Below are 15,136 nucleotides of genomic sequence, written 5' to 3'. Positions count from 1 at the left end.
ATTAAAAGATTGACTGAACTCTCTAATATTGTGATTAAAGCATGGAAGGGTCACAATTATTCATATACCTAAATGTTTTTGACTATGAAAAATAATTAACCATGACATTGGCAATGAGTTATCAAGGGCCTTATATTTTTGCTTCTCTTTAAAATAGGCAAAGGAGAATTATTAGGGGAAGAATGATTTTACTGGCTCATAATTTATAGAAAAATGAGTATAGATCAAATGTGTTCAGTAATTGTGTACAAAACTCTAGTCACCTGAAAATGAGATAGCTTTCTAGATCATCAGAAACCAAAGCACAATTTTTCACCTAAAAAGGGGATGGAACCTGTCCCAGTAGACTGGATTAAATATGTCTGTTACTTGCTGTGTGGCTGTGGATCTTAAAAGAACCGAACAACTTTCTGTGATTTATTTATTCATTTTTGAGGTGAGTCGACTGAAACTATTCCTGAAAAAGGAACATAGCAACAAAGCCTTGTACTTTCCTTTCTCCTCAGCCTCCTCACCATCTAATAAATTAGCATAAAATAAACTTGCAGTCATTCATGGACAGACATATCCTGAGGCAAATGGATATATTTTTTTCCCTTTCTTCCAATTCCTTACAGACTGCTTTACTTGATTATTTTACTACTAGTTTGACAATGACAACATGTGAAATCAATTTTCTGTTGATGATCTTAGCTTCCTGGACAATTTGGATGATTTAAAAAAAATGTTAAATGGAAATTATCCATTGGGGTTATCCTTGTTCTCTTTTTTTAAAAATTGAAGTATATTTGATATTTCATATTATATGTTATAAGCATAGAGTTATCCACAACTTTTAAAGATTGTATTCCATGTATAGTTATTATAAAATATTGCCTATATTCCCTATGTTGTACAATATATCCTTGTAGTTTGTTTTATATCTAATAGTGTGTACTGCTTAACCCTACACCCCTGTATTGCCCCTCCTCATTTCCTTCTTCCCACTAGGAACCACTAGTTTGTTCTCTATATCTTTGAATCTGCTTCTTTGTTGTTATAATCATTAGTTTGATGCATTTTTTTAGATTCCACATAAAAGTGATGTTATCAGTATTTGTCTTTTTCTGCCTTACATATTTCACTTACTATAATGATCTCTACCTTCGTTCATGTTGCTGCAAATGGCAAAATTTAATTCTTTTTTATGGCTGAATAGTGTTATATTTGGGGCTTCCCTGGTAAAGAATTTGTGTGCAATGCAGGAGACCTGGGTTGGGAAAATCCCCTGGCGGAGGGCATGGCAACCCACGCCAATATTCTTGCCTGGAGTATTCCCATGGACAGAGGAGCCTGGCGGGCTACAGTCTCTGGTGTCACAAAGAGTTGGACATGACTGAGCAACTAACCACAGCACAGTACACAGTATTACATTTTTTACACACACACACCACACTACGCCACACCACACCACGTCTTCTTTATCCATTTGTGTGTTGGTGGGTTGCATCCATATCTTGGCAATTATAAATAATGCTACTGTGTTTTCTATGTCTTTATTTCTAATGGACTATAACTAGTTATCTGTAATTATACTAACAAAATAATTTTGTTGATTGCCCAAAAAAACAAAATATAAGAAATATTTAGTAAATAGCTTATGAAAATATAGAAGTTGGGTCTAGCAGAAACTTCATTTGGTTCTACAAATATTGTTTTGGTAGAATGTTTGTGTCTCTTACAAAGGTCAAAATCCTAAGCTCTCATCATGAAAGATTGGGACTTTGTAAAGTAATTAGTTCACGAAGATGGACCTCTTATGAATGAAATATGTACCCACATAAAAAAAAAACAAAAAAAAAACACTAGAGACCTGGTTTCTCTCTTAGTGGTAAGAGGATACAGGGAGAAGTGGGCCATCTGCAGACCAGGAAGCATACCCTCAGCAGACTCTCAACCCACCAGTTCTTTGATCTTGGACTTCTTGGGTTCCAGAACTGTGAGAAACAGCTATTTGTTGTTTAAGTCACCCAGTCTAATTGTATTCCATTGTAGCAGTAAAAACTGACCCACCTTTTATAGACACGAATAATGGGACCCAGAAATGATTAAAGGATTTGTGCAAGACCACTCAATGGGTAAGTGTTGGAGTGGTAATTAAAACTCAGTTTCCAAATCTCTAATCTAGCATTCTGTCCACTATAGCATTTGTGATTTTATTCAGCAAACATTTCTGGGTCTCATATATTAAGAAGGCACTGCTTTAGAGACTGAAGTGAGGAGAGAGGATAAGACCTCAAATAATTAGGAAATTCCCTGTCCCAGCGAGCTTAGAGTTTAATATATAACTTAAGGCAGATCCACTAGTTACTTTATGGTGTATTAGAATGTACAAGTTGTTTAAGAAAGGGCACCAGGATATGGAAGTTCAAAAAACAAAGAAGACTTCTGGCCAAAAGATCACAAGGAATGCCAAGGCAAGGATAATTTTAAGCTGAAGAATGAATATGAATTAAACCGGTAGTATCAGAGGAAAGGCTTTCTTATTCACAATGTTTCTTTAGTAGAAAACAACAAAGGGAAAGTGGGAGAAATTGACTAGAAAAACAGAGGAAAGGGGCAATTCTGTATGTCCTGGAAGCAAAAGTGATGGGTAGACTTTTCAAGGTGCTGCTTTCAGGATGTATTCATTTGCATTCATATCCTTGTCTAACTCCACTTACAAAGACAACTTCTAGGGACTTCCCTGGTGGTGCAGTGGCTAAGACTCCATGCTTTCAGTACAGGGGACTAGGGTTCAATCTTTGGTCAGGGAGCTAGAGCCCACATGCTGCAACTGAGATTTTGCATGCTGCAACTAAATATCCCATGTACTGCAGCTAAAACCTGGTACAGCCAAATAAATAAGAATAAATAAATAAACATATTTTAAAAGACAACTTCTAGAAAAGAAACGTTAATTGGATAAGAGAGAACAGGGAAAAATTACTACAGGTCTAACCACATTATACAGAATATGAGAGATACATAACTTGAAAAGTGAAATCAGGGTGCTGTTACCGAAGAAGGTATTATAAAGATAAAGCAAAAACATTTCTGTTGTTCAGTCGCTAAGTTGTGTCTAAGTTTTTGTGACCCTGTGGACTATAGCACGCCAGGGTCCTCTGTCCTCCACTATCTCCTGGAGTTTGCTCAAATTTATGTCCACTGAGTCAGTGATGCTAACTTGCCATGTCATCCTCTGCTGCTCCCTTCCTCTTTTGTCTTCAGTCTTTCCCAGCATCAGGGTCTTTTCCAATGAGTTGGGTCTTCACGTCAGTTGGTCACAGTATCAGGGCTTCAACTTCAGCATCAATCCTTCCAATGAGTATTCAGGGTTGATTTCTTTTAGGATTGACTGGTTTGATCTCCTTGTAGTCCAAAGAACTCTCAAGAGTCTTCTCCAGCACAACTGTTTGAAAGCATCAATTCTTTCAAAAGTACAAACGTGCAAACAAAAATCAAATGCCCACTTCAGGATTTTATGGAGTGTAAAGGAAAAAAATGAGTTATAGAGAAGGAAATGTAAGGTCAATAGAATGTTAGAATAGGCTCATTTGGCTGAAGCACAGGATGAATAAATGACAGAATGAACCAGACTTTGACTTGCCGGTCATCTCCACCTTCTTACCTGACAGTCATCTCCACCTTCTTCTTCATACACACACAGCACTGTCCTAATCAGTGAATTACTCTCCCTAGCTTACAAAATTTTAAGGTGCATATTGATTTGACCTGACAAAAAACAGAAACTCTAAAAACGATAATAATAAAACCAAAAATTATATCTAGGGTAAATAAGATAGCAGATTATTTTTTATTTTCATTATATATAACATTTCTTAAGAATCAGTATATGGCACTCTATTTTTTAGTTTTCTTTAAAATGTTTACTTATATACCTAAAATCAGATACTCTTAAGATACAGGCTCTATTTTTCAGCTCAGACATTGCCCAATATCCATTGCTTAATCCTTCATTAATTGAAATGTCTAATAAAAAAGATGCCTTTAAAAGTGTATGTATTTTATGTACACATATGTATACAAAACTTTTCTATTCATGCAGTTTATTGATTGGGATCATGTATAATTGCAGATAACCAAAACCATAATAAAGAAATGAGTATTTACTTTTTCTCTTATAACACAATATTCTAAACTATGTAGTTAATGATATTTTAGCTGCTCAGTGAAGCCATTAAAGACCCAGGCTGTTTCTAACTTTTACTACAGTGGCCTTAGCATGTTGGATTTTTCCCTTGTCCAGCTCTCTTTGTGGTTTGTGATCAGAATATCAAGTCTACCAGAGAGCGAAGAGTCCATGTAAGTCCCAAACAGGAATACCCAGTCTAGCCAAAATGAAATGGATGCAAAGGGTCTTGATATCAGATATAAGTTTTAGTTTAATGAATAAAGAAACCCCCTCCTTCTGTGTTAGGTCTCAATGGCCAGGACAGAGATGCTGGAAGTTGCAAGGGCAGCTCAGGAGGTAGGGGACTAGATCCATGGATCCATGTTCTGGGTCTGAAATCCATGTGATAGGCCTGAAACTAAACTGGTTCTAAATAAAAAAGAATAGACAAAATATTGGGTAGGCAACCAGCAGAATTTTTCATAATAAGGATAGTGGGTAAATACCAATAAAATTGCCTTATCTGAAAGATGCTATGATAAATTGTGAAGGATGATAAAGTATTAGTGAAATATGAGGCCAAGAAAGCCCTTCCAAAACAAATGTGACAATTCATTTTAGTTAATGGAAGAAAATTTATATTAATTCTCAGAAACTTCTGCAGATTTTTCCATGGAAAAAAAAGATAGAGCCAGTCCCTGAATGAATAGACAACCATTTTTGTTATTGTTTTCTTAGGTAAGTAAACTTTGAGACAACTTGTTGTTGTTCAGTTGCTCAGTTGTGTCTGACTCTTTGCGACCCTGTAGACTACAGCATACCAGGCTTCCCTGCCCTTCACTATCTCCCAGAGTTTGCTCAAACTCATATCCGTTGAGTTGGTGATGCCATCCAACCGTCTTATTCACTGTTGCCCCCTTCTCCTCCTGCCCTCAATCTTTCCCAGCATCAGTGTCTTTTCCAATGAGTTGGCTCTTCCTATCAGGTGACCAAAGTATTGAAGCTTCAGCATCAGTCCTTCCAATGAATAGTCAGGGTTTATTTCCTTTAGGATTGAGTGGTTTGATATCCTTGCTGTCCAAGGGACTCTCAAGAGTCTTCTCCAGCACCACAGTTCAAAAGCATCAATTCTTCAGCACTCACCCTTCTTTATGTTCCAACTCTCACATCTGTACATTGTTATTGGAAAAACCATAGTTTTGACTATACTGGCCTTTGTTGGGAAAGTGATGTCTCTGCTTTTGAATACGCTGCTAGGTTTGTCATAGCTTTTCTTCCAAGGAGCATGCATCTTTTAATTTCATGACTGCAATTACCATCCGCAGGGATTTTGAAGCCCAAGAAAATAAAGTCTTTCACTGTTTCCCTTGTTTCCCCGTGTATTTGCCATGAAGTAATAGGACCGGAGTCCATGGTCTTAGTTTTTTGAATGTTTAGTTTTAAGCCAGCTTTTTCACCGTGGTCTTTCACCTTAATCAAGAGGTTCTTTAGTTGTGACTGCTAACGTGGTACTTTTGTAGTAGAAGAACTGGTTTAAATTGATAATGTATTTTCAGAAGCCAAGACTCGTCTTGGACTACAAAATGTGAGTTTATCCATGTTATATTAGGCGAATGATTCTAACCTACTTTAGTGGACAGACTACATCTGTTGTTCTTCAGTTAGCATTTTCCCAGGCTGCCAGAAAGGATCTCATCACTTTACATGCCCCACATATTTGGTTCAGTTCATCATTCAGTCGTGTCCAACTCTTTGCAACCCCATGGACTGCAGCAGGCCAGGCCTCCCTGTCCATGACCAACTCCCAGAGTTTACTCAACTCACGTCCATTGAGTCGGTGATGCCATCCAACCATCTCATCCTCTGTCATTCCCTTTACCTCCCACCCTCAGTCTTTCCCAGCATCAGGGTCTTTTCCAATGCCCCACACATTCCACATGCCCATATTAGACAGAAAGAAAAGAGAAGAGAAGAACAGTTGCTGAAAGACCTCTAGATTCATAACTAGGCAGAAGAGAGTTGAAAAGAGTCAAGAATGGTGATTGCTCAACAGCTGTATTGAATTAGCAAGGGTAGACATGTTCTTCTGACTATGAAAGACCAAGGAAGCAAAACAGAATTTCAGATATGTTGTTTTAATTAATTCAGCGTGATGTCAGTAAGTCCAAGACCTACAGAAATTCAGGGCATTTGGAGATATAAACAATAGATAATTGATATTGTGATGGTGGTTTCCAGTTACCTTCATTTCTGATTGCTCCACGATTTTGATTGAAAAAAATGATTTTGAATTTGGAAAATAATATATGCAAGCATTCTGGATGTAATATTTATGTGCATTTTATAAGCAATATGTTTTCCTGTCATTTGTTTTCTGCTATCATATTGGGTAGAAAAATAAATTGAGACTACTGACTAAAATATATGAGAAACACTGACGAGTAGGAATTTTGATAGTTCAGTTAAAAATACTATTTTGTATGGCATCTTGCTCAGACTGTGCCAGCAGATTAGAGGCAACTGAAACAATAAATTTGAAAACTTCAGAAATGTAGCAATATATAGTTTTCAAGTATATTTACTGTTTGTGTAAAAGGTGTTTGTGTTGCATATATGCACACTCACATAGTGTTTTATGTGGTCATGGTGGTGCAAAGAGATTGTTAATGAATTGTAATTTTAAGATTCAAAGGATTTGAAGAGAATGTGATTTTTGTAACTATTATGAAGGTGGTGGCTTAGTCACCAAGTCACATGCAACTCTTGCAACCCCATGAACTGTAGCCCACTAGACTCCTCTGTCCTTGGAGTTTCCTAGTGAAGAATATTGGCATGGGTTGCCATTTCCTTCTATCACAGATGTCCTGTTTCCTCTGTCTTTAATTTTTTGTCTTGGCTAAATTACCCTAATATGTTTGAAAAGATCAGGGTTTTAGAAATTCTTATTTATATTTTATAGATATTTTTATTTATAATTCATTCTTCCAAGTATTAGAAAAACAAAGGCCTTCATTAGATAAATCTTCATAATTTAACATAATTATTTTTAAACATGAAAATAATCTATGATAAATTCACAGTATTGGTTTCCTTACCTAATTCCCAGCTTGTTTGATGTAAGGAAATCCAATCAGTCCATCCTAAAGGAGATCAGTCCTGGATGTTCATTGGAAGGACTGATGTTGAAGCTGAAACTTCAATACTTTGGCCACCTAATGCGAAGAGCTGACTCATTGGAAAAGACCCTAATGCTGGGAAAGATTGACGGCAGGAGGAGAAGGGGATGACAGAGGATGAGATGGTTGGATGGCATCACGGACACAATGGACATGGGTTTGGGTGGACTCCGGGAGTTGGTGATGGACAGGGAGGCCTGGCATGCTGAGGTTCATGGGGTCACAAAGAGTCGGACACGACTGAGCGACTGGACTGAACTGATACTCAAAATTACTTCTATACTAATAATAAACTCTAAAAATACTTAAAATCTTTCAAACATTATAGTTAAAAAACATCTATTCATATTTTATACAAGAGATGCATTACTTTTATTCAATTTATAAATATAGTAAAACATTAATATTGGTCTAATTCTTTTTTTTTAACTTTTTATATCACCCTACTTATCCAAATCCAGAGTAACTAACTTTAAATAACTTAAAAATCTTTTCAAAACTTGAAGACATACTGAGTGAAACAAGCCAGTCTCAAAAGGGCAAATAACATAGATTTCTCTTGTATAAGTTATGTAGAGTAGTCAAATGTATAAACAGAAAGACTGGGGGAAAGGGAATGTGGGAAGTTAAAAAAGTCAAAAAGTTTTTTAGCCGTGCAATGAGATATACTATGACATTTTGTATATATTCAGTTCAAGAGTGATATGTGCCTTTTGCTGTAATACAGACTTCATTCTAAATGAAAAATGAAAGAGTACATGTATAACACTGAGCACTGACTTGGTGGATAATTATTATCTTAGCAAATGTTATCTTTTTTTAGTATGGGTGATAAATGTTTCGGAATGTCAAAAGAGCAATGTGAAATAATGCAAGTTTTAAATGAGTATGTTTATGATAGAATCAAATTACATACTTATTTTCCAATTGTATCATTCTAGGAGGAATTGTTGATAAGGATCTTCGTCACTACCTCAACTTACGATTTCAGAAGGGGTCTGTGGACCATGAACTTCAGCAAATCATTCGTGACAACCTCTACCTCCGCACGGTGCCATGTGAGTAACAGGCGGTGTTATTTTTTACTATAGTAACAGATAAATGTTCAGTTATATATTTATTGTTTAATTTAAAAGAGAAGTTAAATTTCACTGATTTTTTAAATGATAGACTTTTGGAGTAGACAATTTATTTGAGATATGGAAGTTATAAGTGCAAAAGCTTATAACTGCAGTTGTGTGATTTATGATGATGTCAGATCCAGAAGAGACTTGTGATTTTCAAGCTATAAAACCTAACTTACTTCTCAAGTTGATATTGAGAAATATTAGTTCTAGTCCATGATGTTGAAGATTTCAGTGTTTTGGGTAGAACTCCACACAGGGAAACAAAGAATGCAAATTCAATTCATTAGTTGAACAAGCTATTTTGTAGTTAGAATCTACACAGTAACTGCCAATATCATCATCAGTTTGCAGCAGAGAGGTCTTACAAGTTAAAAGGAAATAATGCATTGGAAAGTAAAAAATGTTCTGTAACTCTGAGAAAGTGATGACATTGAGTGCTGGGCAGAAATGTCTTGTACATAGCCTACAGAAATTCACAACCATCCCTGATTATGAGGAGGTGCTACTTCAAAAGAGAGGAATTGGTAAAATGATAAACTTCACAAATCAACTTTTTAGTACCTGCTTCAGTTAATTTGATAATCTTCTGTTTACTTTAGGACAACCCAAGGACTTTTCAAGCCAGATAATAGGTTATAAATAGGTATCAAAGTCAGTTTCTTTCAAGGTAGATTCTATGACCTTTGGAAATTTTCTAGTCTCTCTGGAAACTGATCAGTGGGTGTTGTTTATGTTCTTTCTTTGGTTTAGTTTTTGTTGTTAAGTTGCTAAGTCTTGTCTGACTCTTTGCAATCCCATGGACTGTAGCCCACCATGCTTCCCTGCCCGTGGGATTTCCCAGGCAAGAATACTGGAGTGATGAGTTGCCACTTCCTTCTCCAGGGCACAGTTTGAATCTGGGTCTACTGTGTTAGTAGGCAGATTCTTTGCCACTCAGTCACCAGGGAAGTCCTCCTTTTGTTTTAGTTTTGTTTTAAACTGTAATAAACTCAAAGATGGGGTCTCTGGAAGGTTGATATTAAAGAAAGAAAAACTTGGCTGGAATAGATGAAACAAATAAACCATATATGTAGTTTCTGGGATTGAACTACTAGAACTACATAGAAGGTATTAATTAAGGATGACTATACTGAAAAAATGAAAACACACAAAGAAGTAAAATGGATAATTCAGCATCCATTTAGCCTACACACATCTTAGGAAGGGTAGACACTTGCCATTGTTAGTACTAAATGCTCATCAAAACAAAAATGCCATGGCACCACTATCAGATATTCCTAGATGCAAATGCTTATCGATTGACATCCTGTCAGTCCAAATGCTACTTCTGTCAGTGGGTATTAGTTAAATGAATAGATTTTTGGACTCTTGCTTTAAAACTAGGAGTAGAGAAAAGTGCATTCTTGACCTTGTAAGTTTGACATTAGAGTGATGGGCAGAGGAAGATAGATTAAAGTAAGTGACTGAACTATTTATAAGGAAATGAGTGGATGCATTTTCAAAGCTGTGATGTTGTCAGTACAGACATGTGAATTTATCTTCTGTGACATGAAATAAAGGAGATCTGAAATACAGAATAAAGAATCCAGGTACTTTATTATATTTAAAAGCTGAGGAAGATAGATAAGAGGCTAACATTCAATAATACTTATAGTCCTTGCTAAGGTGATGACATAAATAAGAACTTGTAATTAAATGTGAAGATAATAGAAGTAAGTTTTGCATTAGTTCATTAACTTCCTAAATAAGTCATCTCTCTTTAGAGTACCCAAGAAATACTATGATGGAAAAATAAATATAGGAGTAAAATAACTAGGCTTATATGAGTAAACATAAAGGGGTTTGTGATATGATTTTTATACAAGGTCATAAATTCAATTAGAAATCCTTGAATAGCTCCTATAAAGGAGATGATTAGAAACTTAATGAATCTGAATATTATGATTGAACAATTTAGATTTGTAGCCAGTACTCCTAATATCCAATAATACCATTCACTAACAATGCTCTTAACTTGGCATAAAAGTGAAAAAAAGCATCTAAGACAGATGTGATTCTGATTTATATTATCTATGATTATTTTACACTGATGAACTGGATCTGGACAATCCACCAGCTTCACTCAGTATAACTTCTAGTGAAATGTTCAGATATTTACAAAGAGTATGCAGCAAAGATGTGTCAAGAGTGTGAAAAATTCAGCTGTTGTTTAGGAATTTATGTGTGGATTCAATATGTCAATTGAATTTGAGTATGGAGTGACATTCATTACATATTCTTTGGGTCAAGTAATTCTCATTGGTTTTCATGTATCCAGAACCATAATAATTAGGAACATATATACTGTGGAGCTTGTCTCTGCCTTTATTCATGTATTCATTAATATGATACCTCTTGTTTAATTTACTAACAGGAATAGGTCATGGAAACAAAATTATTCACTTCAAACTATGTTTGGGTGGTTTAATTTTTTATAAGGCAAAACTCAGTAATTCTGTTTACTACCACCACATTACTCCGCCATCACCAACTATAACAGTAAGAAAGGAGCAAAGTCTTGGAGCTGTATTTCCTAGGTGCCTAGTGAGTAAGAGAGAGTTCTAGGGTCAGGGCTACAGAGACTCCATCCTCTCTATGCACACAAATGTACTTGTCCAAATCTTAGTGTGAACAGTTTAGCTTTTTTACCTCCTTCTGAAGGACATCTGGACCTGGCTGCTGGCTGATTTCTGATCCAAACATAGGAGAGAGGTTGTCAATCTAACTTTCTACTGGGCCTTAATTATTGATGCATATAATGTAAAATCTCATCAGTCTGTTCTCTGCCCCATAAACAAGGGTTGACTGCATTTATCATTTTTATTTTGTATTCCCAGAACTTCATCTCTGAACATAATGTCTCAAAATATATGTTTTAAATCTGTGTCTCTAGTCATGGAAGGCAGGACTTGCGGAGATAAGACTATTCAGCATACGGTGAGCCTGAGTGCTTACTTATACTCACAGGCCCACACATACACGAGTACACACACGCACACACACACACACACTCATGAGATCAGTTGATCATCTTCTAAATTGAACTATGTAGAAAAGATCCTTAGGAACTGACTGTATATTTTCTGTAGAATAAAAGCCAGTCATTTGATTCTTATCTATTAAAGACCTAACCTTGTACCCAAATGTACTTATATATTTATTTGCTAACTGTACAATTTTTTTAGGATCTTCCCTGGTGGCTCAGATGGTAAAGAATCTGCCTGCAATGTGGGACACCCAGGTTCAATCCCTGGGTTGGGAAAATCCCCTGGAGAAGGGAATGGCAACCCACTCTAGTATTCTTGCCTGGAGAATCCCATGGACAGAATAGCCTGGTGGGCTACAGTGTATAGGTTGCAAAGAGTCGGACATGATTGAGCCACACACACACACACACACACACTCATGAGATCAGTTCATCATTCTTTCAAATTGAATTATGTAGAAAAGATCCTTAGGAACTAACTCTATATTTTTTTGTAGAATAAAAGCCAGCCAGCCACCTGATTCATATCTATTAAAGACCTAACTTTGTACCTAAATGTACTTATGTATTTAGTTTTTATTTAATAGTTAGGTATTAAGTATTTATATATTTAGCTAACTGTACAATTTATTGGGGGATGGTAAATGTCTTAAGAGTATACTGGTATCCTAAAGTGAAACTTAAATTTTAGTTTTTAAATAATGAATACTAAAAATGACACTTTCAAACAATTAGATTTCAGGCTATATAGGTTTTAGGTAATAGAACTTCATGAGAAATGAGTAAATAATGATTAAACAAAACTGTTGTGATCTGGAATGTGAAAAATGTATATAAATGTAGATAAAGAACTCTAAAGAGTTTAGAGCATCCATCAAATGGGACTTCTATTCCTTTGATAGTATAGAAAAGACAATTTCAGAAGCACTAAGCTGGCAGTGCCCATTAGAGATTAGATGAAATTGTTTAATTGAGTGTTAAGTGTACCTTGTTAAGGTAGCATGCATTGCCCTTATAGACTCAAAAGTATATGAGGAAAATGAGTGGAATCGAAACAAAAAACATTGGAAAATTTTCAAATGTTTAAAGGATAAAAAATGGAGTTTATTTTAATATTCTACTGAGCATAATGATTGCATATCGTTAACGAGTCTAAGCAACCATGATTGAATTGACTATGCTTTTTAAATATGAGAAAAATAATAATTTCCATTTATTGATGAAGTTCTGTTTTTTCTGTCCTTAATAATTATTATATATGTGAATTAATTTTTGAGGAAGGTATGAGCACAGATATAAATGGTGAATACTTTTTCCCTTATATCAGGTGACATGAGGAAAGGACTTCAATAACCAATTTTAGAAGTTTCAAAATGAAATGGAGGATAGTTAAAATTAAATTTCTCTCCTACTAACATACTTTGTCATTTGTTTTATTGGGAAATAGTTTAAATTTATCTGAAGTCAAAAGAAATATCAGTGTATATAAACCAGGTAAAAGACAGAAATCAATAAAACTAAAACTCTAAAACTCTTCCATAAAAAGGAAATAAAATGAAAATCATAAGTTTAAGATATGAAAGAAATTACTTTTATGGAAGAGCTGATTGAAGTATAACATGCAATGATGTTTCTACATATTTAAGCATTTTAAGTTAGTATAACTAAACTATGTTAAAAAGCATTTTAAAGATTAAAATTGTAAGGCTTTTAATACATTTTTTAAAATTCTCTGTTATATTAAATTATCTTTCATGTAAAAACAAATAGAAGCAGGCTCTTAAATGTTAGGGGTCTCTTGGCCTTTAAGAAGAACATTTACCAGCACAATGAAAGGTACAGCTATGCAGAGTCAATGTCCCTTTGCCCTAATTATAGTCTCATATAAGACTGTGGTCAGAGTTAACTATTGGAGAGAAGCAGGTGACCACATATCTATTAAAAAGTCTAGAATTAGGGCAGAAATTTCATGGGGATACTTCCTAGGGAAAAAATTATTTTAATTCTTAAGCAAAAAATAAGTACTTTTAAAGCTTGTGGAAAATATGTGTTCTTATTCAACAAAGCAATATTTGTGTAGGCATGAATGAATATAATTACTCATAATTTGTGTCATGAAGGTATGGTTCTAAGCATATGGTAAGAAGTGAGAGTGGAATCAATCTATGGAATACCATAAAGCTAAAATCATCTTCTAACAACGAAGTGAAATTCTCTGAGTTTAAGGTAATCAAGAACATGATTAAGTACTCAGAATATCCTTAAGCAATATAGGCCTCTGTGCTGAGATGGTAAGTTGAACTGTAGGTAGACATGAGGGCATAGGACCAGAGATAGAAGGTCCAACTGTATTTTAAACCAATATATTGCAACAGCTGTATATTACACATCTGTTTCAAATTTAACTTTATTGTTTCAAATAAGAATCATCAATTTAGAATCTCTGTTCTGATGTTGTTTTTAGGATGTGACTCATGTTCTTTCACAATTATTTCAGAATCAAGTTCCAGATTTTTGTTTGAAAATGAATTTGTATTTGATTTTTTAAAATAGCCTACTTATATTTTGTGCTAAGTGTTGAGAAAAGAGTTATTAGAGAATAAATATGATTATTAGCCCTGTGGGCCAAAAGAGAAGGAAATCTGTAAATAAATGAAACTAAATTTCTTGAGAGATTTATAAACTTCCCCTGGAAATGTAGGTCAAAAGAAAAAAATTCAAAAGCTTCTGAGCAGTAGCAAACGTTCCAAAGTGTCTCGTCATTCAGATGTGTGCCTGACTGGTATATTTATTAAAAATGCGTTGTTGCTTTATAGAAAGTTATATTAGCTTTGCCCTCTCCCTCTTATCCCTGAGAATAGTAAGATCTATTTTCATGTCATATATGTGAAAATATCATGGATTTTCTTTTTTTTTTTCATTGAGCAAAATGAATGCATTTTCCTGGTCACATAGTAACATTCATTGGTTTGGTTGACAGAATACACTGTAGGAGAGAAATGGCTTCAAAATGTGCTTAAAGTGGAAAGTCAGAGGATATTAAAAGGGATGGTATTGATTTACCCATTTGACACTACAGGGCAGTAGCTTTAGAATAAAGGAACATATCTGGCACAAAAGAAAAGCAATAAACACCAGCAGTGAACAATGTTACTGATCTTCCAAACCACATATAATTCCCTTTGCCCTGACTTGATCACATCTTTTTGTGGTTATGACCTGATCTTTCTTCTTGGCTTTTTCTCTTTTGTTTTGTACTTCTCTTTTCTCTTCATAAGAGGAAGGCTTTCTATAGGAAATCTGGGTTTGTGGACCATGGCAGATAGCATGTATACTCTTAGGCTTCAGTGGTTTCAGCAGCTGCTCAAGGAAAAATTGGAGATAAGTGTGTAAAGCATTTTTCAACCTTCAAAAAAGCCAGTCAGTCATGTAAAATAGCTCACCTTCTGGGGAGCCCAGAATCTGCTCCCTGCAGACTTCAGAGTTGTAGCCCAGCTGGATATAAATCAGGTGTTCACTTCCTTGTATGCCTCTGCACTTTTTGAACAGAAAGAACTAGGACTCTTATCAGGTCAGACCTACCCAAGTTTTCAAAGTTGGCTGATGAATACTTAGGCTGTTGGATGATTATAGTAGCTGAGGGAAACTGATGACA

General features: G+C 35.2%; 1 protein-coding gene across 19 annotated transcripts in view; it reads left to right on the top strand.

Moving 5' to 3' along the window:
- Positions 1 to 15,136, top strand: part of MAGI2 (membrane associated guanylate kinase, WW and PDZ domain containing 2) — a 1,472,356-nt gene that overhangs the window by 406,435 nt on the left and 1,050,785 nt on the right. For all 19 annotated transcript variants that reach the window (XM_086397095.1, XM_086397093.1, XM_086397091.1 and 16 more), the window contains exon 2: positions 8,271 to 8,387. In XM_086397095.1, coding sequence (XP_086253221.1) covers positions 8,271 to 8,387 — 117 coding nt within the window. The remainder of the gene's footprint in view (positions 1 to 8,270; positions 8,388 to 15,136) is intronic.

Source organism: Bos grunniens, chromosome 4, assembly GCF_055505025.1.
Source record: "Bos grunniens cultivar Pamir isolate PY7600 chromosome 4, Bosgru_T2T1.0, whole genome shotgun sequence".
Classification (NCBI taxonomy): domain Eukaryota; kingdom Metazoa; phylum Chordata; class Mammalia; order Artiodactyla; family Bovidae; genus Bos; species Bos grunniens.
The sequence above is the reverse complement of the archived record's forward strand: the minus strand, read 5'-3'. Positions and strand labels throughout refer to the sequence as shown.